The sequence below is a fragment of the Dasypus novemcinctus genome, chromosome 29, assembly GCF_030445035.2.
Source record: "Dasypus novemcinctus isolate mDasNov1 chromosome 29, mDasNov1.1.hap2, whole genome shotgun sequence".
NCBI lineage: Eukaryota > Metazoa > Chordata > Mammalia > Cingulata > Dasypodidae > Dasypus > Dasypus novemcinctus.
This window is the reverse complement of record NC_080701.1, coordinates 1,616,725-1,637,672: the sequence shown is the minus strand read 5'-3', so window position 1 is coordinate 1,637,672 and position 20,948 is coordinate 1,616,725. Positions and strand designations below refer to the sequence as shown.

The 20,948-nt window shown below is 52.3% G+C and overlaps 1 protein-coding gene across 1 annotated transcript in view; it reads left to right on the top strand.

Annotated features, from left to right (window-relative positions):
• The first annotated feature begins 11,415 nt into the window (after positions 1-11,415).
• The window catches only part of FAT1 (FAT atypical cadherin 1), a 140,443-nt gene continuing 130,910 nt past the window's right edge, over positions 11,416-20,948 (top strand). The window contains 1 exon segment of the mRNA XM_058289871.2: positions 11,416-11,560. Within this exon segment, the coding sequence (XP_058145854.1) occupies positions 11,438-11,560 (123 nt within the window). The 5' untranslated portion in view covers positions 11,416-11,437.

The following is a 20,948-nucleotide window of genomic DNA, read 5'->3' as shown; positions in this document are numbered from 1 at the left end:
AAAAAACACAAGAAAAGCAACTCAGGGAAGCGATGAGCCTCAGTGGTTGAGCGCTGGCTTCCCACATAACAAGGTCCCAGGTTCAATGCCCAGTACATGAAAAAAAAAAAAGAGCTCTCAAATAAGAGACCTGACCTCAAAACTGGAAAATCTAGAAAAAGAAGAGCAAACTAAACCACACGTGAGTGGAAAGAAGAAAATAACAGAGACAGGAAAAGAGATAAATGAAATCAAGAATGGAAAAAACAGTTGAGAGAATCAATCAATCCAAAAGCTGCTTCTTTGAGAAGATACTCAGATTTTGTTAATCCATGAATGTCTTAAACTCTCTCTCATTTTTGAGGGATAATTTTGCTGCATAAAGAATTTCTAGCTGGTAGTTTTTCTCTTTCAGTCCCTTATCACTGTTCTCTCTCCTCCATGGCTTCTGATGAGAAGCTGGCACCGACTTTCATTAAGGATCCTTTGTACATGAAGAATCACTTTTTTCTTGCTGCTTTCAGTACTCTCTCTCCTTGGTGACTGACATTTTGAAAAGAACATATCTTGGAGTATCCTGTTAGGATTTACTCTGGAGTGTGCTGTGCTTCTTGGACAAGTCCAGCTTTCGGATGAGTTGGGAAACCCAAGCAGTCCTACGGTCTCACAGATTCCCCAAACTTTACTCCTGCATTTATGAAAGAACTCGCCAGGTTAGGGAAGTCAGAACTTCGTCAGGGTATCTCCAGTTGTTTCCAAATTAAAATTATCTGCTTCGTACCTTATCGTTGTGAAGATTAACTGTTCGTACTTTTCACTGAGCAAATAAAATGCCAAGAATCTAGCCTGAAAGTCGTTGTAACTTGAGGGAGAAGCTCAGTTAGTAAGGCTGTTTATCAAAGCATATTTTATAGTAGGGAAAAATTAAAATACCTTGAATCTCCAATAAGAAGTAAATGGTTAAGAAATTAGAATAATACATTGACATTAATTACATAATTAATTCAATAAATATTATATTAATAAATATTAAATAGTCACTGGAAATGTTTAGGAATAGTTTGTAAAATCTTTGGGAAAAGACTTATTTTATAAGGCCATGTAAAAAAGTAGCATATAAAACTAAATAATATGATAATCCCATATTCTAAAAACTTTAAAATTTGTGCTAAAAACATGAAACTTTTTAACTGTTGCTATGAGATTTACAGAATTACGAGTGACAAAAATATAGTATTTCTAATGAAAAATTCCTCTATATTTTATTTTTAAAATATAACTCAAGGATTAAAAAAAAGGTATGTTTTCAGTCAAGAAGCTCAATGAAGTTGATCGTTTAGAGGGCTGACTTCCAACAAGTGATTCCAGGTCCTGTGTCCCGCTTCCCACGTGTGAGTAAAGGAGTTCAGCGCTCCGCAAACCTGGCCCTGCCCGGAGTCCCCGGGAGGCCAGCCGAGACACAGGGCTGGGCCTGTCTCCTGAGTTTCCGATTCAGTAAGATCAGCTTGCCAACCGCAGAGCTAAATCACTGGCCGGCGACTCCGACCTCATTAGCCAACCAGCTGGGGACATCACGGGAAGTCCTGAGGCCAGGGTTCCGCCTCAGGGTAAGGTGAGCAGACCCTCCCCTGCTGCTGGGCCGCAGGCCCCTGAAGGTCTCCCCAAGGTCAAGGGTAGCCAAGTCCACAGCCCTGCAGGTGTCTTGGGAGGATGCTCTGTGCAGGGCCCGGACTGGCAAGAAGGAAGAGCCCACGGCCCTGCAGAGCGGGCGGCCTCCTGAGGTCACCCGCCGCTTCACTCTGCAGGCCGTCGTCACCCACGTCAGGGCGCTGGGCCCCTCCCGGCCGGCCTCGCCCTGAGGCCCCCCCTCCAGCTAGCACCCTCCCTCCAATGTTCATTCCTTCATAAGCACTGACCTTACAAAGGGGCTTGGGTTAGGCATACAGTCAACGTCTAAGTCATAATCGGTTTCATTACTGAGCACAATTCAATATCAATCCTTTAGAAAGAAAAAGAAAATCCAGGTCAACCTCCTTACACTACTAACAGCACAGAACACATGCCATCCCGCAAGCCTTAAGTAACACGACTTCGTACACGCTGACGCCTCTCTCTAGTCAGGCTTAACTATATTCACAAGTAATTTAGTGTGTTCTTTTTTTGTATTTTGAATTGCATATTTACCAGATGACATCACTGAATTAAGTCACGGCAGGAAATACTCAGGTTTTAACTAGCTCTCACCTACCAGGTGGGTGACTCAGCAGTGCCCTTTGTGTTATGGTGACTGGGCACAGTTGGCTCATTGCACGTCTCTCTAATCGATAATGCAGTTAGCTAACCGTGTGAGACAGTCAGGTGACTCTATAGTTCCATTTCTGATAAACCGCACACACTTGCACACACACACACTCACACACACGAGGAGATCTGAAGTCTCTGGAAGCCTGTTTTAGGAAGTGCGAGCTCCTCTTTTACCCAGGGAAGAAAAGAACCGCGTAGCTTATCTCAATCCACAATGTCTGAATGTCATAGCACAAATCTCTCCTTAGGAAATTCACAATGTAGGAGAGAAGAAATGATGTTCAAGCACTGTGTTCTCTTCGACTTGATTTTGGAACAGTAGTTGGTTAGTTTAGAAAGTCTCTGTACCTGCTCTGTCCAAAATAGTAGTTGTTAGCCACGCGTGACTGTTTAAATTTAAGTGAATTTAAACGCGGTAAAATAAAAGTTCAGGTCCTCAGTTGCACCTGCCCCGTCTCCAGGAGCACGAGCAGCCTGCGCGGCAGCCCAGGTGAACCGCCTCCGTCGGAGCAGAACGCTGACTGGACTCTGCGTCACCCCCGCACACGGCCCTAACACCTCGCAGCACCTCGCGGCACTTTATGCCGTCCCTGTGTCCTCACTAGTATACTGGCAGAAACCCACTGTGATGGTCAGGCTATTGCGTCAACTCGGCCAGGTAATGGTGCCCAGTTGTCTGGTCCAGGAAGCACTGGGCTGACTGTAACACAAGCGCATTGATGGGCTTTAGTCACCACTGACTTTACTGCAGCGGTAAATCACAGATAGCTGGTTACAATTACACCAATCAGGGATCGCCCTCAGTAACGAGGGACTCTTAACCCAATCAGTCGAATGCCTTAAAAGGGGAAGTGATTCCAGCATTGGCAGAGAATTTCCCAGCTCTTCTTTGGACAGCCAATGTCTCCCAGAACTCATCAAGAATCTTCACTGGACTTTCATAGCAACCCCTGGTTGCCCCTGCCCGCAGAACCTGGACTTGTGCGTCCCCACGGCTGCACGAGAGACTCTGATAAATCTCTTACTATCGACAGATGTCCCTTGTCGACTCTGTTTCCCTAGAGAACCCTGACTAATACAGCCCTCATGCCAAATTTCAGGACGACACTCGCTCCCCGTTGTTGAGTCACCCCAAGTTTAGCAGCTTCAAACAATAAGCACTGATTACCTCGCGTAGCCCCCGAGGGCCAGGATGCCAGAGGTGCGCGTCCCGAGGCTGGGGGCCGAGGCTGGGTGGGTGCCTGCTGGAGGCTGGCCACCCCACCGGCCCCTGAGCTGAGGGGAGGAGCTCGGGCTCTTCCTCGAGGCACAGGCTCTGGCTTCCCTGAGGGAATCACCAGCCAGAGGGAGAAAGTGGGGGTACTGAGAGAAGCGGTTCAGAAGTGACGCACAGTCACACAGGCCCTGGTGACAACGGCAGAGGCCAGCGGGAGGCCGCTGGCGGCCGCGGAGGAAGCTGCGCACCTGGCCGAGCCCACTCGTGGAGGGCAGGGCTGCAGCCTGAAGCCTCTTCGCTCCTTCCCCCCTCACCTTCACCCGCCTCGCAGAGCCCCAACCCCCTCAACAACAGCGCTTCTTCATGAACGAGCCGCACAGACCAATGTCAACCTGAAAACAGCAGCAGCCGGCTAAAACCACTATACGCTGCTGGAGTGGCTAAAATCCCAAACACTGAAAACACCAAATGCTGGCGAGGCTGTGGAGGAGGGGACCGCTGCGTCACCGCAGATAAGAATGCAAAAGGTGCGGCCACTTCGGAAGACAGTTTGGGAGTTTCTTACAAAGCTAAGCCCAGGCATTCCACACAACTCAGCAAACACGCAAAATGACAGGCATTCGCGCAAACGAGTGGAAAACAGGTCCACACAAAAACCTGCACGCAAATGTCTACAGCAGCTATATTAATAATTGCCAAAAATCGGAAGCAACCACGGTGCCCATCCATAGGCGAGTGAATAAACAAACTGTGGTATATGCACACAATGGAGCGTTAGTCAGCAATAAAAAGAAATAAGCTACCCTGCTAAGGAAATGCACAGAGGAAACTTAAATGCATGTCGCTAAAGAAGCCAGCCCATGAAAGCTACCTGCAGGAAGATTTCAGCCATATGATCTGGAAAGGCAAAACTGAGCAGCAGTGAAGTGTCAGCGGCTGCCAGGGTATCAGGGAGGGAGGAAGGAAGGAGAGGGAATATGGGGCCTTTTCAGGGCAGTGCGGCTACGCCATGTGACATGGTCATGGTGGGTACACGGCATTGGCCGGGGTTCCAAACCCTAGAACTATAGAACATAATAAAGCAGAGCCCTCCTAAACTATGGACTTCAGTTACTAAGAGTGTATCAAATTGGTTCATCAATTGTAACAATGTAACACACTAACACAAGTTACAAAGAACAGAGGAGAGGAGAAACTGGGGGTCGGGGGAACGACATGTGGAAACTGGCTATATTTTCTGCAGCTTTCTGTAAACCTAAACTGCTCTAAAATTAAAATCTATTAAAATTCTAATTATAAGTTTATTAAATTAAATATGCTAGCTAACGCCATATGATCCTATATAGTATTCTAATATATAATTACAGTAGCAAATGAAATGCAAAGTGTCTCAGAAGCTTGATTAAAAAATATTCCTCTCTTTTTCTTTGTTTTGCCAGAGGGGGAAAAAATAGCAACAATTGCAGGAGAGAGGCAGAACAGAAACCTGTTACTCCAGAGCAAACATCCATGGGGGTGGGGGGAGAAAGAAGAGGAGGATTACTTGTTTCCTTTTTGTCTCTTACATGCCCCAACCCCCCTAAACACACAGTAGATGAAATTATTTTTACAAACTGTTGCTTAGAAAGAGTGGGTTATGGGGCAGAGGTCAACTATTTCCCCTTCTAAACACTCCAAACAGCAATGCCAACTTAAACAGCACAGTATCTTCATATCTTCAACCACAGCACAAGACTTAGTTTTAAAAAAAAAAAGACTATTTCAAATAAAGGACAAAGAGTAGAGAGAGTGGGCCATGGCGAAGAGGAGCTGATTTCACTTTTCGTCTTGGCAGTACATAGTGGCTATCAGAGGTCCAGATAAATTCGAATTCCAAATGTCTTGGATTTGCTGACGGCGGGAATTCCCGACGACTGCTTTAAAATCTGTAATTATTGGAAATTGGGGTGAGGTTAACATTCACGGAAATCTCCAAATATTACTTTTGGGACTTTCTTACAGAGATCCTGGAAAGTATGCTAGAAGAGTTTTGGATACTTGAGAGGAAAGAACAGGAGAATGGAGACAAGTCTTTTGGTGGAACAAAAAACCTTGATGTCACTATGGTAGAAAACAAGGCGGTTTGCAAGAGAGAATCGTTTTCTATCTAAAAACTTCATTCTCACCAGTAAGGAGCAGCCTGGGAAACCTTTCAGTGTGCTTGTCAGTCTGTCCTGAATCCTGCTGACCAAGGCGCTGAAGAGATACATTCCTTTTTTTTTCTTTCAAGTAATTCTTGGTACTTTTCAAAAGGGGTTTGTAAGTATGTCAGCTGCAAGTAACCCAGACCTCACCTCAATCCAGCTGCAACAAGGTGGAAACGGACGCTGCCCCGTAACGAGGAGGCCCGACTTAGTCCCGTCCGCAGGGTGGTGACACCTCGCCAGGTCCCCACCTGCCCTCCCGGGCTTGGCCCCCTTTCTCAGGAAGCCGGCGCAGCCGCCCCGCCTGGCGCCGTCCACGGACGGAGAGAGAGGCCACGTCTCCCACGGAGCTCCCTTAGGGGAAGGCACTTCCCCAGAAGCTTCCAGCAAATTTCCTGTCACTCCTCGGCCAGGAGTGGTCCAGACCAGGGGACCAGAACCACCGTGGTGGCCTTGGACGGCGCGGGGTCGGGACGGGTGTTGAGGCACGCCGCTGCGGCGGGCAGGGGCGGAGGGGGCCGGCGGCCACCACGGGTCTGTCGTGACACCTCGTTTCCCCCGTGGGCTCTTCGTGGCCGGCGGCCACCACGGGTCTGTCGTGACACCTCGTTTCCCCCCGTGCGCTCTTCGTGCCGGCGGCCACCACGGGTCTGTCGTGACACCTCGTTTCCCCCGTGGGCTCTTCGTGGCCGGCGGCCACCACGGGTCTGTCGTGACACCTCGTTTCCCCCGTGGGCTCTTCGTGGCCGGCGGCCACCACGGGTCTGTCGTGACACCTCGTTTCCCCCGTGGGCTCTTCGTGGCCTCCATGCAGGATTAGCCTGCGCGGGCGAAAAGTGCTGCCAGGAAGAGAGGAGGGTCCTCACAGTAAAAAGGTGAGAGAGGGAACACGCCAGGAGTGAAACTACTTGTTGTCAGACGTGGTGGCAAAAGCGGAAGAGAGAAAGGAGACGTGGAGCGAGAGACACTAGCGGCTCCGGCCAGGAAGGGGAAAGCAAGGCGAGAACGGACGAGCTCGGCGTCCTGTGAGACGGTCCTGGTCGAGTTCATCGTGAATCATCGTGTGTTTTTCTGCTGTTCAGATTAAATGAGGTAAAAGCCAGATGCTGATTTTGAATTGAGTGGAAATGTGCTTGAGTGTGTGTATCTACATAGGAAAAATATGTCATCCCAATAAAGAATAGATGCATTATATATTATTCCTAGGCGTACACAGCCAGTGCCATCCTTGAGGAAGACGGCTAGCCTCTGCGGTTAAGGAACCACCTCCAGACAATTATTTATCTGTGCTCGACGCAGCTCTGATGGGGCACCCGCCTCCAGCACCGTCTGACCGTGTCTGCTCTTTCCCTAGACCACGTAGTCAACCACAGCGTTGCTAACCTTTCACGTAAAACGGCCGTGTTTTGTGAAGGGCACGGCGGAGGTACAGCCCGTGGGAGCTGGTCATCGCAGGGGGCTTCGGGACAGCCTTGGGTTTCAGTTTGATGGTGCCCCAGGGGGAGCTGCCAATTCACCAAACGTCACTTCCTCACCCATGAATGGGGCTGGGGAATTAATCACTCCAGGTTTTTGCACACTAAGAAGTTGGGGCAGAGTCTGGAACATAATTAGCCCTGAAGTCCTGTTACTTATTAACTTATTACTTCTGGTTCTACAAAGCCTCGTGGCTGAGATGGGAACTGCGGGTTGCCAGGCCATGCTCAGGTTGGGGGAGGAGCAGCACGGCTCGCCTCTCACCGCTACTGAGGGCTGTGTGTCTTTTTCTTTTGTTCTTTTTTGTTTTCGTCCATTTTACAGATTTGCCTTTACAGAGGAAAGTGAGATTCCCAAAGTTCAACAAATAACCAAATAAATCAGATTTTACGTGAAAAAGACAGGACCCAAACCAGGTCTTCTGCCCTCCAGTCTAATGTCCTTTCTATTCCCACTACTGAGAAAGTATTTTAACAGTCCACTTCTGGGTAATTGTCAGTTCTGGATATCCATTTCCAGATAATTCATAGAGGTAGAGTTGGAATCCTTTACTAACTGAGCTGGAAAGCATCACAAGAATTGCACTTACCCTGCAAGAGCTCTGCCCTAACCATTTGGGGAATGCCGTAGACAAATAAAATCTACCACCATCCAATGCATGTTTATCCCTAAAATGAAGATATATATTGCCCTGCTTTTTCTTTTATAGGGAGCCATCCAGTAGATGATAGATAATGCCTCCAAATATTTTCACAACTGACTTGCTATGTCATCTGGAATTCCACCAATAGAATAAAATTGTCTCATTAAAGTATAACTTAAGAAAGTCCTTGTTGCAAGGCACTTGGAAGCTTTCTAGTGTTCCAGGCTGCCAAAATGCAGTACCGTAAAATGGGTCAGCTTTTAACAGTGGGAACGTGTTAAGTAAAAGCTTAGGGTTTTGAGGCAGTGGAAAATGTCATCAAACCTTCGTCAGGCCGTGCTCTCTCCCTGGAGCCTGGCTGCCGGCCACCCTGGACTCCTCGGTCACAGGGCCAGGCACCTGGAGGCGTCTGCCCGCCTCTTCCTTCTCCCCCATTCCTTGCTTTCAGCTTCCTGCTTCCATGGCTTTCTCCTTTCTTCTCTGGATTTCATTCTCTTACGAAGGACACCTGAGTGGGGCAGGGCACATCTTAACTCAAGACCCGCCTCACACGGGTCCACACCCAAGCGTGGATTAGTCTAAGAACATACTTGTCTGAGGTCCCTACGGCTTCAAACCACCCCAGAGGAGGAAGCTTAGGTTCACACCGTCAGCCAAGCAGCCCAGATGAGCAGCTTATCCTAATGGCCCCGTGAAGAGACCCAAGACCCGAGGAGCAGGTGGACAAGGGGAGGGCGATTCCCCGACGGGGGAGGCGGGAGGCTCAGCAGCGGCACCCCCGGCGTGTGCAGGCGGCCAGGGTGGGACGAGCCGCCGCCAGGCGCCCTGCGGTCCTGTCCAGGCTGCTCCCCGAAACTGTCCGAGCAGACTCCGTCCTCGCTCGACATTACCAGTGGTTTCCCCTGGTTTAGGCAAGGCTGGAAAACAACTTGAGGCCACATTAAGCCACGTTAATATTTCTTAACCACAGAACACACCTAATCGTTAAATTCTGAGTCCTACATAATTTCACCTAGTACGTTGTTGGTACATGATAAATATTTGTTGAAGGAGTGACTGCTGTGGTTCCGTTGGTTTCTTTCTTCATACGTTGGAAGTGACTCAATATTGGATGCGTTGAAATTTATACTTGAAGCTTTCTAAAACCAGGACCGTCTTCAAAGCCTACGCAATTGTCCAATGGAACTCTCTGCAATGGGGAAACTTTTATGATCTGCACTGGCAACAGGCAGACACCAGCCTACCAGGGCCACTGAGCACTCGGACTGCAGCCAGTGAGACCAAGAAACTGCTTGCTCGAGTTAAATGAAGTAGAAATCAATTTAAATTCAAAATTACATAGCCACGTGCTTACCTATTCCGCTGGTTGACAGTTCTGCCCCACCATCTCACATTCCCACATTTCTTTAAGAGTAACTTTCAACTAACAGCATCGATTGTTACATATATGTGTTCCTCTCATTAGCAATGTTGAAAAGAAATAATTGCTCTAGGTAGGATAACTCTGAAGAGCAGTAGAGCAAACCAAATTGACTTTCACTGCAGTGTCTCAGAATGAACTATCATTTAAAGGACCTTGTGATGTGGTCAATTTCTAATTTCAACTATTGACGTAAGAGGAAGCCCGAGTGGGTGAAGCAGCGAGGCCCGAGAACCCTGAGGTTGCCTGCCCTGGCCTCCCCAGCCCGCCCTGCCCTCCCCTCCTCAGGAATCTAGCACCTTCCAGGGGCCCTCCTCTGCCGTCCTTTCCCACAGCCCCCTCCCCCGTGTCCTCCCCTTCAAACCAAAATGTACCTCGGCTCCCACGATAACCTCACTTCAACCCTCCTTAATTTTACAGAGGCCCAGACGAGACACTGCAAAGAATTCCGGGAGGTGAGAAAACAGACACTAAGTACCTACTACGGAGCTTGCTGGAGGCAGGATGCTTAGGAAAATGTGTTGCCTGTGTGAATAAATATTATCTCCCTGGCAAATTGATGGGTTCAACAGGCATTTGTGGAATGGAGGAACCGTGGCTACGTTACCGCAGGAGGTGGGATCAGCACCACGCCACAGGTGAGAAGACTCAAGTTTAGAGAAGTGATAGAACACTCCAAGGCCACACACGGGCTTCACACTCTGGATGGAATACGAATAATCAATTAGCCTTCTTTTCCCTAAACTGGTGAACTCCCCGCCCATTTCCTGTTCCCTTAGGGTTTCTTTTCTTTACTATTCAAAGAAAATGACCAGCTAAACTGACCAACAAATTTGCATGGATGGATCAATGTCTTTTTAAAAAAATATTTTTATTTACTTACTTACTTACTCTCCCCCCCCCCCCCCCCCCAATTCGCCGTGTGTTCCTGTGTCTGCTGTATTCTCGTTTGGTGGCTCCAGGAACCCATCCTGGGACCTTCTGGAGTGGGAGAGAGGGGCAGTCACTCTCTTGCACCACCTCAGCTCCCTGCCTACGGTGTCTCTTATTATCTCTCCTCTGTGTCTCTTTCTGTGTCATCTTGCTGCCAGCTCTCCGCATGGGCCAGCACTCCTGCGCAGGGCAGCACTCCGCACGGGCTGGCACTCCGCGTGGGCCAGCTCACCACGCGGCCAGCTTCCCTCACCAGGAGGCCCTGGACCTCCTAGATGGCAGCCGGGAGCCCGGTTGCTTGAGCCACATCCGCTCCCCTGGATCAACGTCTTAATAGAATTTCCCCCACTCCAGTTCCCAGGGGTCATTCGAATTTTTTTGTCTTTTAGATTTCCTTTTATTTTTACTCCCCCCCCCCCCCCCTTTTTCATTTATTTATTTTTTATTCTGATTTCTTTGGAATTTTAATGCCAGCCTTCTGGGGCTGTATCAGCTCCCAGGGCTTCTGGGGAGGCTCCACGCTGCTCAGCAGGGTTTTATGTTGTACTTTCGTGGCATTAAGCAATATTCCAGAGCAGGTATTTTCCTGGCGTCTGGGCGCTCACCTGCAGCGGTGCGTTCCTTTACGAATTCAGCTTGCACGGCGTCTGCACTCCCCGCCCCGCGCCCGGCTCCCCGCTCCCCTCCCCGGCGCGGTCGGGAACGTGGGCGCGCTTGGCCAGACTGAGAATTGAACCGTGGACTCCCCGCACCAAGACCACGCACCGCGCCCGCGCAGAAGTGTTTAAAACACCCGCACCAGAAGCCGGCGCCGCCATCCGGCCCGCGCTCCCGCCGGCCGGGCCCACGCGGGCGGCGACACGCCGAGGGCCCCGCAGCGCCCGCAGCCCCCGCGCGGAGCGGGCCGCGGGGCGGGAGGCAGCCGGGGGCGCCTCGGCGGGACCCGCGCGCGGCCGGGGCGAGGCTCGGGGCAGGGCCGCGGGGCGGCGGCGGCTGCGGGGAGCCGACCCGCCGGAGCGCGGGGGCCGGCGCGGGGGCGCGGGCGGGGCGTGACGTCAGCGGGGGCGGGGCGCGGGCGGGGAGAGCCGCCCCTCGCCGCCCCCGCGCCGCGCTCGGCTGCCGGCCGCCCGGCATGTCCTGACCAAGTTGGCCTCGGCGGCCTCTCCCGCAGCCGCGCGCTCTGCTCGCCCGTGCGGCGCTCCGGGGCCACCCTGGGACGGGAGCGCCGGGACGCGGCCCCCGGGGGCCGGGCGGCGCGGGCTGGCGGCAGCCTGCGGGGGAGCATGCTGCGGAGCCGAGGCGGCGAAGTTGGCGGCGCGGGGCGCGGGGCTGGAGCGGCCGGGACGCGCGCGGCGTGCGGAGCCGCCGGCGGCCTTAGCGCGGAGCACCGAGGAGCGGCCGGACCGGTGAGCCCTTTGTTCGGCGCCGGCCGTTTGGCCTTTAAATTCAAACGCGCACGGGGCTCGGGGGTGCGGGGTGCTCAGCGCGCGCGGGGGAAGCGCGTCTCCCGCAGGCCCCGCTCGCGCGGCGCGGGCCCTCGGGGAGCGGGAAGGGAAGGCCGGCCGTACCCGGCGGCTTGGAGCCCCCCGCGAGCAGCCGCGGCCCCCCAGAACTTGAGCCGCGCCGCTCGGGGGCCGCTGGACTCAACTTCTTCCCGAAATGGAGCCGGCGCGCTCCGCGCCATCCGCAGGGGCGCAGCGCCCTCTAGCCCCGCGCCCCCGGCGAGGCGCCGGCCCTCCGCGCCCCGGGCCCCGCGCCCCGCCGCCCCCGCCCCGCCCCCTTCTTCTCCCGATCTCCAGCCCTAGCTCGGATGCCCGGGAAGCAGAAGGGGTGCGAGAGGGAGCGCGCGGGCGTCGGGAGCCCTCCCCGCCCCCCGGCTTTCCGGAGCCCTTGGGGACGGGGCGACGGTCGACTATTTCCAGGGCGGGCTTGGCCCTGACCCACCTCTCTCCCTGCCTGGAGGGAACTTGGATAGTAGCCCGAGGCGCCCCCGTGTCAGCCCGCGGGGGTACGCGAGCGGCGAGGCCGGCGGCGCCCGCGGCGGCCAAGTGCAACTTTTTCTAGACAGTCAGGTCCCCAGGGAGCCTGGCAAATGGGGGCTCCGAGACGCCGCCGCCCCTGGGATGGGCGATCGCGCTTTTCACGCGAGACCCTTGCCTCGGGGTTCCTGACGCTCTTCAGATGCCACAGTACCCCGCTTTGCGGTCTGCCCCCCGCTTGTCCCAGCCCCACGGGCTGCCTTCTGGGAAGGTGGTGCTTTGCCCAGTTGGAAGCCGGCAAGGGGCGTCCCGGGCCGGCGCTCGGCGGGCGCTGCGATGACCGTAACGCAGGGCAGGCGGCGCAGTTACGGGCGGCCCGAGCTTTGGAGACGGCGCTCGCCGGCTGCGTGAACGATCCCACCCGTGCGGCTTTCAGTCGCCTTCCCAAGGCGGCTTTAGTGGTGACCGCGTTGACTGCCCCGGGCTCCTCGCCTCGCGGTCCCCCTGCGCCCCCGGCCCCCGGGGAAAAGCGGGTCCCTTTGTTCTCAGGGTTAGTGTCCGAGCCCCTCCACCTCCCCAGGCAGCGGCCTCACCGCGCTGCGTCCCAGCGCCGAGCCGCGCCGCACACCCCGCGTCTCGACCGCGCCTGGAGCTCCCCGGGCGCCCCTGCGCCCTGGAACTTGCCGTTTCCCGGGACACTGCGCCAGTTGGAGGACCTCCTGGCCCCGCCGGCTGGCCGAGCGCGCGAGGCGGCCCCTGCCTTTTGTCCCGCAGAGCTGGGGCGTCCGCAGGGGAGAAGGGCTTGGGATTCGGAGCCCCGCACAGCCGAGGGGAAAGTTCTGGGGTCTGCACACGGCGGTGGCGGGGACGCGCTCCCATTTTCTCGGGACTTTCGTGTAGACTGAAGAAGGCAGTGGACTCCGGTCTAGCCGGATTCCTTCTGCGGCCCTTTCGTCGCGCCGAGCCGTGGGGGGCAGGAAGGTGGGCCGCCAGAGGCAGGCGTGGGGGCGCCCGGGGCGCTTCTCCTGGAGGCCCGCGGGGGCCGCGCGCCACGCCAAGGCTCCCCGCGCCCAGAAGGCAGCCTCCCCGACTCCTGGCCCGCGCGCCGCGGCGCGGCCCCCACTGCCGATCGCACGCAGCCCACTCCAGGGCGCCCGGGCGCGGCGCAGGGACCCTGGCACTCGGCCGCCCCTGCCCGCGCGGCTCCGCCTCCGCAGGGACCGCGGCCCTCGGCCTCGCGGGGCGCCGTGGCGGGGGGCCCAAGGGCCGAGCCCCGCGGCGCGCGAGGGCAGCCCGGGGTCCGCGCGGGGAAACGAGCGCCGGCTGCGGGCGTGGCTGGGGCGGAGGGATACTTCCCGCGCCGGCGCGGAGGCGCCAGTGCCCGGCGGGGCCTTCCCGGCACGGGGCGCGCGGGGGCGAGGCGGGAGCCGGCGGCCCCGGCGCACCCGGCCTGGCTCGGTGCGCGCGGGGCAGCGGGGGCGCGTCCGGCGCCGTCGCCACTTGGGGCCAACTTCGCGGTGAGTTGGAGGACGCGGAGGCCGGGCTTGGGGAGCGCGGCGCGGGGGCCCCCGACGGCCCCGACTGGCTGCTCGGAGTCGCGGGCCTGGGGCGCGAGGGCCTCCCCGACGGCCCGCTCGGGAGCGCGCTCCCCCCGGTGCTGCGGCCAGCCGCGGAGCAGCAGCCCTGCGGGAGGGTGCCGCGAGCGCCTTCCCACCCGGGAAGTTCAGTCCTGCCTCGGGCTCGGGGCGGGGCGAGCTGGCGGCGCCGGCTGCTGGCCCTCGGGCCCGCGTGGTCCTGCGGGCAGGGTCGCCCGCGGCTCGGGTGCGGGTCCTGGGGTGGGTCCGGGGCAGGCTCTGGGTCTGGGCCGGGTCTTGGGTAGGATCCGGGTCTGGGTCTGGGCCGGGGCCGGGGTAGGCTCTGGGTCCGGTCCGGGTCCGGAAGCCGCAGCGCCCGCCCCACCGAGACGCGCCCCGCTCCCCTCGGTCTCCCCGAGCGCGGTCCCAGTCCTGGGCCGGGGTCCCGCTCTGAAGCAGCCCGAGGGGGAGGCCTGGAGCTGAGGGCCCTGCGCCCTGGACCCGGCCCCTCGGGCACGCTCCCCGCGCTGACACCCCCGCGTGGGCGCCAGGCCGAGCGTGTGCGTGAGCGGCTGCAGGGGCCCAACTCGGGCAGAACCCGCAGTTTGTGTTAATGGCTTGTCAGCTGTTGGTTTCTGTCTTCTACAAGAGAAACTTGTAAGATCTCGAGAAAGAAAGAGATTCTGGCTCCTCGAGCTTTTTCTTCGAGTGCTTTCTTCGGAGCTAACTGTCCCCTTGTCTCTAAGATTGTTTTGTTCCCTACTGATCCGCTGATGTCAGTTGCAGGGCTTTGAAAACAAGGACGCAATTGTATGCGTTTGGAAAGTAAACTCATAAATATTTTCTATGCAGTTAAAGATTTTTTTTTTTTTTTTTGCATGTGTCTGCACTGTGGTTTCAGCAAGTGGCATTTGTTAAGCAACTCTCTCCTGCACGGTAGATATGCTGATTAGATAAAGTGACTTGACATCGTGAAAGATTTACCACACAGGACATTTTTCCAAAAGCAGATTGTTTTTGACTCATATTCATAGATAGGTTTCGAGAGTCTAAGAAGGTTTCCGCACATTAAGACTAGATAACGGGAGTGGTTTCCACATTACTCTTAGTTTTGGTTGTCATCTAACATGTCCAGTTGTTAGGGGAACTCTGTGTTTCTTTAGTTATAGGTTAATTCTGACGTTTGCTTTTTGTCTTCCTGTTTTAGAAGGCAGCCTTGACTGCCTAATTTAGAATTATCCCTCTTTCCTTGATGGGTGTTTAAGCTTTAAGGTGTAAGCATACTTAAAAACATATTTTTAAAAAAAATTGATCCAACTTTAAGTTATGCCAAATGTGGCATTTTTAACAAGCTGTGTAAGGTTTGAATAAAATTTGCATTTGTATACCCATTTCTTGAAAATGAACATCTTGAGCCAAATTCTTCATCGCCCTGAAAGGAAGCACGGCTGTCAGAGGACTTTCTAAAATCAGTGGAGACCTGTTTTCATTTGTATCTTCTAATTAGCCTCTAGTAGAAGCCTAGAGCTCATCTTGTCAGGCTCCTATAAGCTCAAGTTATGGGCAGGTGGCAAAAGAAGCAGCTTAAGGAATTGTGTGCAAAATAATACCCTTCTTACATTCCTTCTCCCCTGCCTTTCTAGTGCTTTTCTTTAGATCTAGCCCTTGAGCTGCCCTTGAAGTAGTCACTTATCTGACTGTGGAGAGGTGGAAGGGTTCTTAGAATTACCTGCTTTAACTCCCTATCAAGTCTTCCACCACCTGTTTTCCATCCTAGTTTGGCAGATTTTACATGGACTCAATAAGCCAAATCAAATTAGTGTGTTATTATTGGGTTTAATATTGTCTTAGTGGCTTAATTCTTAGCCTCAAGAACCTGTTTTACTTGTGGAAAGCCATAAAAGCTGGGTGTGCTGTTTAATATTCATGAAAGGGACTTTACAGGAGGTAACTTCTCTTTGACCAAATTGTGTAGACATGAAGCCAAAGTGTGTCTTTTTGTCCTTGTTTAATTGTTCAGCTTGCAATTTATTCTTAGGTGCTAAAAAGGAGTTCCTGAAATGAGCGTGATACACATGATTCATTTGACTAGAGAATTCATTTGCTGGGAATCAAAAAGTTGCCGTTTTCTCTGAGTATCAGAGGGCAACTCCCCCCCCCCAAAAAAAAGCACAATTCAGTCAGATGAGTAATCAGTATATTTGACATTTTAAATTAAAAAAAAAAAAGCCTGCCTTTGCTTAAACCCCATATTTAACTACCTTGCTGAAATTCTTGCTTGATTCTAAGTGCTCATTATTTAGGTGGAGATAGTCTGTAGAGAAACTTAATGTGCTCTCCAAACCACTAAAGAAAGTTATTATTTAATCCTTATCCTTGCTAGACTGTAAAAGCACAGAGCCTCGTAATGAGCTCTGCAATACAGACTCTGGCCTGGCATCTTCTGTAGCCAACTTGGAAACCTTTTGAGGCGGGCAGGAGCCTCATTCTGGGCTGCTGGAAACGACCTCTCTAGGCAGCCGTCTGCAGTGCTGATCCAGGCCTGGTGGTTGCATCTGGGTTTTCTGTTAATTTGAGAATGATGGAGGCATGATTTTCCCATGTAATCCCTTTCTAACTCCCCGTTCTGCTAACTTAAGTCCTGCCTCCCACTCTGTTCTTAGGCTCTCACCCATCTGTCCGCCGACCTCTGCAACAGTGGTGGCTGTCCAAGCCAAAAGTGGCCCACGTCCAGTAAACAGTGGTGATCACAAGATCAAGGGCTCCTCTCCTCCAGGAACTTACAGCCTGATGGGGAAGGAGGGCAGATACACACTCCCTTGGAGTGCAGTGTGGCCGCAGCTGTCCCCCGGGGTAGGCGGATTTTAGGGTAGGAAGGGCTCAGAGAAGAGTGACTCTGGGGGAAATAGTTCAAGGAGAGGAAATGTGCAAAACAAGTTCTAGAAACCACAGTTGTGGCTAGGTTGTAGTGTGGTGAATGGTGAGAAAACAGACGTGATCTAAGCATACCATGTCATCTCTAGGAAGAGGGTTGATTAGTGTATCGCCAGTGCTTCTTTAGTCCTGTTTTTACTTAATTTATGACTTGTCCTTTTTCCTTGTGTGGGTAGGTAATAGAAAATCTATGACTGCTACTTAAATTGGCCTATAATGACGGGGGGTGGTACATTTTTCAGGGGCAGGAGTGATGGAAAGAGGGAAGAAACGTTGATGAGAAAGGCCTAAATAATTACATTGTATGTGAGTAAGGAGGACAGAAAAAAATAAAATAGCAAAGTTTGCCTTATCCCCCAGAAGGGAAGTTTGGAGACCTGGCCGCTAGGTGGTGTCGCCGGCGCCACACAGCTTGGTTGCGGCACCGGTTGTGGCTTGTGGAAGCACACTTTCCTAGTTTGAGATAGGAAGTAATGTTGGAACATAAGATGGGGAAGTAGGTAGAAGTCGTTATCAAAGGTCTTTAATTAAGACAGGGCTAATCAGCCAGCAGGGGAAGGGGAAATGCTGAATATTTTCAAAGTAGGGAATGCTGTCACAAATAATTTTGAATGAGATTAGTGTGAGGGCAGTGTGTAGGCTAGATAGGAAAGAGGGCAGAATGCGGGACTACCGAAAGGCTGTGGAGTGCTGTGCCCGCACAGACGTGCCTGTGAACCAGGTGGTGGCAGCAGAAAGGAAAAGGGAGCAGTTTTGAGGGACTGAGGAAAAATGTCAAGTTTGGATAACTTTTTAGATGTGCAAATTAGACAGGTAGGAACAAAAGATCATAGAAACCCTGAATTTGTGTGGGTGTGTACAGAGGGTAGGGGGCTAAGATTTAACCCAGCTTTCAAGTTTTCAGGTAAAAAAAAAAAAGGATTAAGAAACCTCTAGAACTTCACACAGTTGCTCTGTGGTAGAACCAGGACTTGAGTTTAGGTGTTATGCCTCCCAGCCTCCCAGAGCCGCCTTTTTTGTTGGATTTCATACGGTGCAAATGTGGGTGCTTTGTGAAGTTTCACGAAAGAGGAAAAAGGCAGGGGAAGAGCTGTTATTTTTGCAGTGGGGAATGACTGGAAAGGTCTATAATTCAGGAAGAGAACAACTGGGATGTGGGGCGTGGCAGTTCCTCTTCCGTGGTTGAGGCGGAGTGGATCCCGTCTCATATATACGTATAGAAAGAGTTGAGGAAACTTGAAACGCGGAGCTTGACCATGACAGACCAGCGCTGGGTACGCACGCCTGTCCAGCCCAGCCAGGAGGCGCCTGTCCTTCATTCCTGGCGTGTCCTCATGGCTTTCCTCCTTGTTTTCGCCAGTGTAATGGATGGAAGGGCGTTGAGGGAGAGGAATAGTGGTGCAGGTGGGCCCTTAGGTCGAGGAGGATGAGCGCTGAGAAGAGGTTTTGAGGTTTGCTTGTGGCGCCAGAAGAAGCTCTCTGTGCCCAGAGTGGACAGGAGGTCGTTGAGGACAGCTGAGGGTAGAAATAACGTTTTTGGAGGAGAGGCAGTTCTAAGAAACGGCTTTTTTTCTGAGAACTTTGTCAGTGTAAGTAGACCAGAAATAGGGCTTGAAGGAAGTGAAGGTTTGAAGGAAGTTTATTTTTATGTAGGGAGGAACCAGTGCATATTTGTAGACGCAGCAGGATGGCAGGAGCGAGGGGTGTTGGAGATGTTTGCACTGGGAGGTAATTCAGGGCAGAGAAGCCCTGAAGAGTCTGTGGCAACGCCAGGCAGGGCCCTGGCCTCCCGAGGTTGTGGGGGAGAGAACGTGTCAGAGGAGGGGAGCTGAGGCGCTTTGTCCCTGACGACTCCGTTCCCTCCTGAATGTGGGACACCCCCACGCCTGGCCCAGCACTTCGTGAGGCGCCTGTGTGCGCGTAGTAGGTTCACAGGGAGCATGGTTTGGTCTTTCTAAGTTGGGAGTGGGGCAGGTGGCCGAAACATCCTCTGCAGAGAAGAGTCCAGGAGGTGGGGTGATGGTCAGTTCAAGGGCAGGGTGGGGACACTTGCCTGGGGCACGAGGAGGAAGCTGTTGGGTGAGTCGAGTGCAGTTGTCCTGGCCCCGCCTGGGGAGAGAGGGTGGCAGGGGCGCCCTGCGGGGGGTGCACACGCAGCCTTGCTTTGTACCTCACCCTTGACCCCGATCGTGCGGAGCAGCTGGAGACGTCCACCCCGTGTTATACCACAGGCATGTTTCACACGCTCCCGTGCTCCGAGATGATTTGGTGGATTACAGGAGGCATTGAAAAATTGGGAAGTCTGTTTAACTTTTCTTAAGCGTGAGAAAGCTTTTGAAAAGTTATTTTGGGTTGTTTGGACCATGCAAAAGCTGAAGTTTTAGGTTCTGAAAAAGTTTTGATGTATTGAGTAAAGTGACTGCGGTTCTGCCACCGTCGATGCCATTAGCTTGAACCTGGTCTCTGAGGAAACTGGAAACAGTTTTGATGATTTGAAGTCATTATTTAAGTTAAGCCATTGCTAGTGCACTCAGACTAATTGCAGCCCCCGTCAAAATGAGCAACATAGCAATGGAGTTACCAGAAGTAGTAAATTTTACATAGCAAGCCTAAGGCTGCTATTTTCTGAGCTCATAGATTCCCCTCTACCTGTCCCCCACACACTTTTTACTGAAAAAGAAATCAAGGTGACTTGAAAAGAATTAGTAGTCATCCAGAAAGTAAACAGCATTTACCCAGTATTTTTTTTAGTGTAAGAATGACAGCTCTTAAAAGTAGTTTGTAGCTATAATTTGTTTAGGAAAATGTGTGTATTTTTCTCTTGAAACATTACCTAGAAGCTTTGAGTTGATTATAGCTGAGTAGCCAACTGACTTTCTTAATAAAATAATTTTTTGAGACTTAAATGATTTTAGACATTATTTAAACATTTAGTATACAGTATTAAAAAATAAGACTCATATTTCATATCCTCTTTTTTTGTAACTTGTGGCATTTCTTTGAAAATGTGGTTGTCATCTTTCTTGCAAATTAAAGAGCTTTAAAAAATACTTTAAAATTTGTGACATTATCCAAACTGAAATTACGCTCCGAATGTCAATAACTTAAATTCTAGTGATACTCTCGTTGATTTTTTTTTTTTTTTTTGGAACTCATATATGTGGGAAGCCAGCACTCCAGCACTGAGCCTCATCGGCTGCCTCCTTGATTTTGGATACAGAATGAGAGTGTGAGGAGAGCCCCATGCGGAGAAGTACAAGTTCTTAACTTTATTTTTATGTGTGTGTGTGTGTGTTTTCACCATAATACAGGGAACGGGAAGTTGAATAATTCTTGCCCCTGGCATGTGGGGCTGGATGACCGATGGTGCGTGCACGCATGGTAAACACGTGGCATTCACACACGGGGGAGTGCGCAGTGCCACCTGATGGCTTATCTCAGAAGCACTGGAGACGTCCTAGGTCTTAGCTTTCGTTCTAAGTGGGTGAGTTTAGGCGGCAGTGCTGTCAGCACAGGGACTGCGTTGTGTGTGTGAAGAGTGTGTCGTCGTTCAGAGCATTTTACATGAAGATCTCCCTAATATGAAGATATTAGCATCTGATTTTTATAAGAAAAATTACTTTTCCTCCTTATTTATAGATTTTTAGAAATCTGTACTAAAGATGTTTTAAGCTTTGAATGTGAGCCTCTTTTCCCTAAAGGCAGAATGAAATAAACATTGTTTCCCTCTTTGGAAAAAGCATAAAAGAAATCCTAAATTAATATGAGTTCAAGTACGGTGATCACCTTCTAGATATCAAAGGATAGCCCTTGCTTAAAATGGTTTCCGAGTTTAATTTTCATCAGCATGAACTACAAGCAATAATATTCTTTTTAGAGGGAATAATATTAGTATCTGCCCCCGCCCCAGCTCTATTTATTTGTTTTGCAGAGTAACAGCCATAGTTTGAATTATGGCGTTTTATGTAAAGTGAAAACCAAGTAACAGCTCCTCATTGCATTACTTCAAGATTAACAGTATCTCTAGAAAGAGTGGGGTTTTTTATGTGATCACCAGAATTGCATTTCATAGTTTATTCTAACGACAGTGGCGTTCTGTGGCTGACGTACAGGACTTGTATTGGTCAGCAGGTTTGCAGGGGCGATGCAGAGCTGTGGGAGACCTCAGCGCCTGTGCTCCAGGGGGCTCTCCAGCCTGAGGGCCGCGGGGTGGGCTGGGGGGCGGTCGGGAACCGGGGTGGGGCCGAGGGGCTGAGGAGCTGCGGGAGCACCGTGCCTCTCCCTGGCCCAGGGCTGTCCAGGGGTGC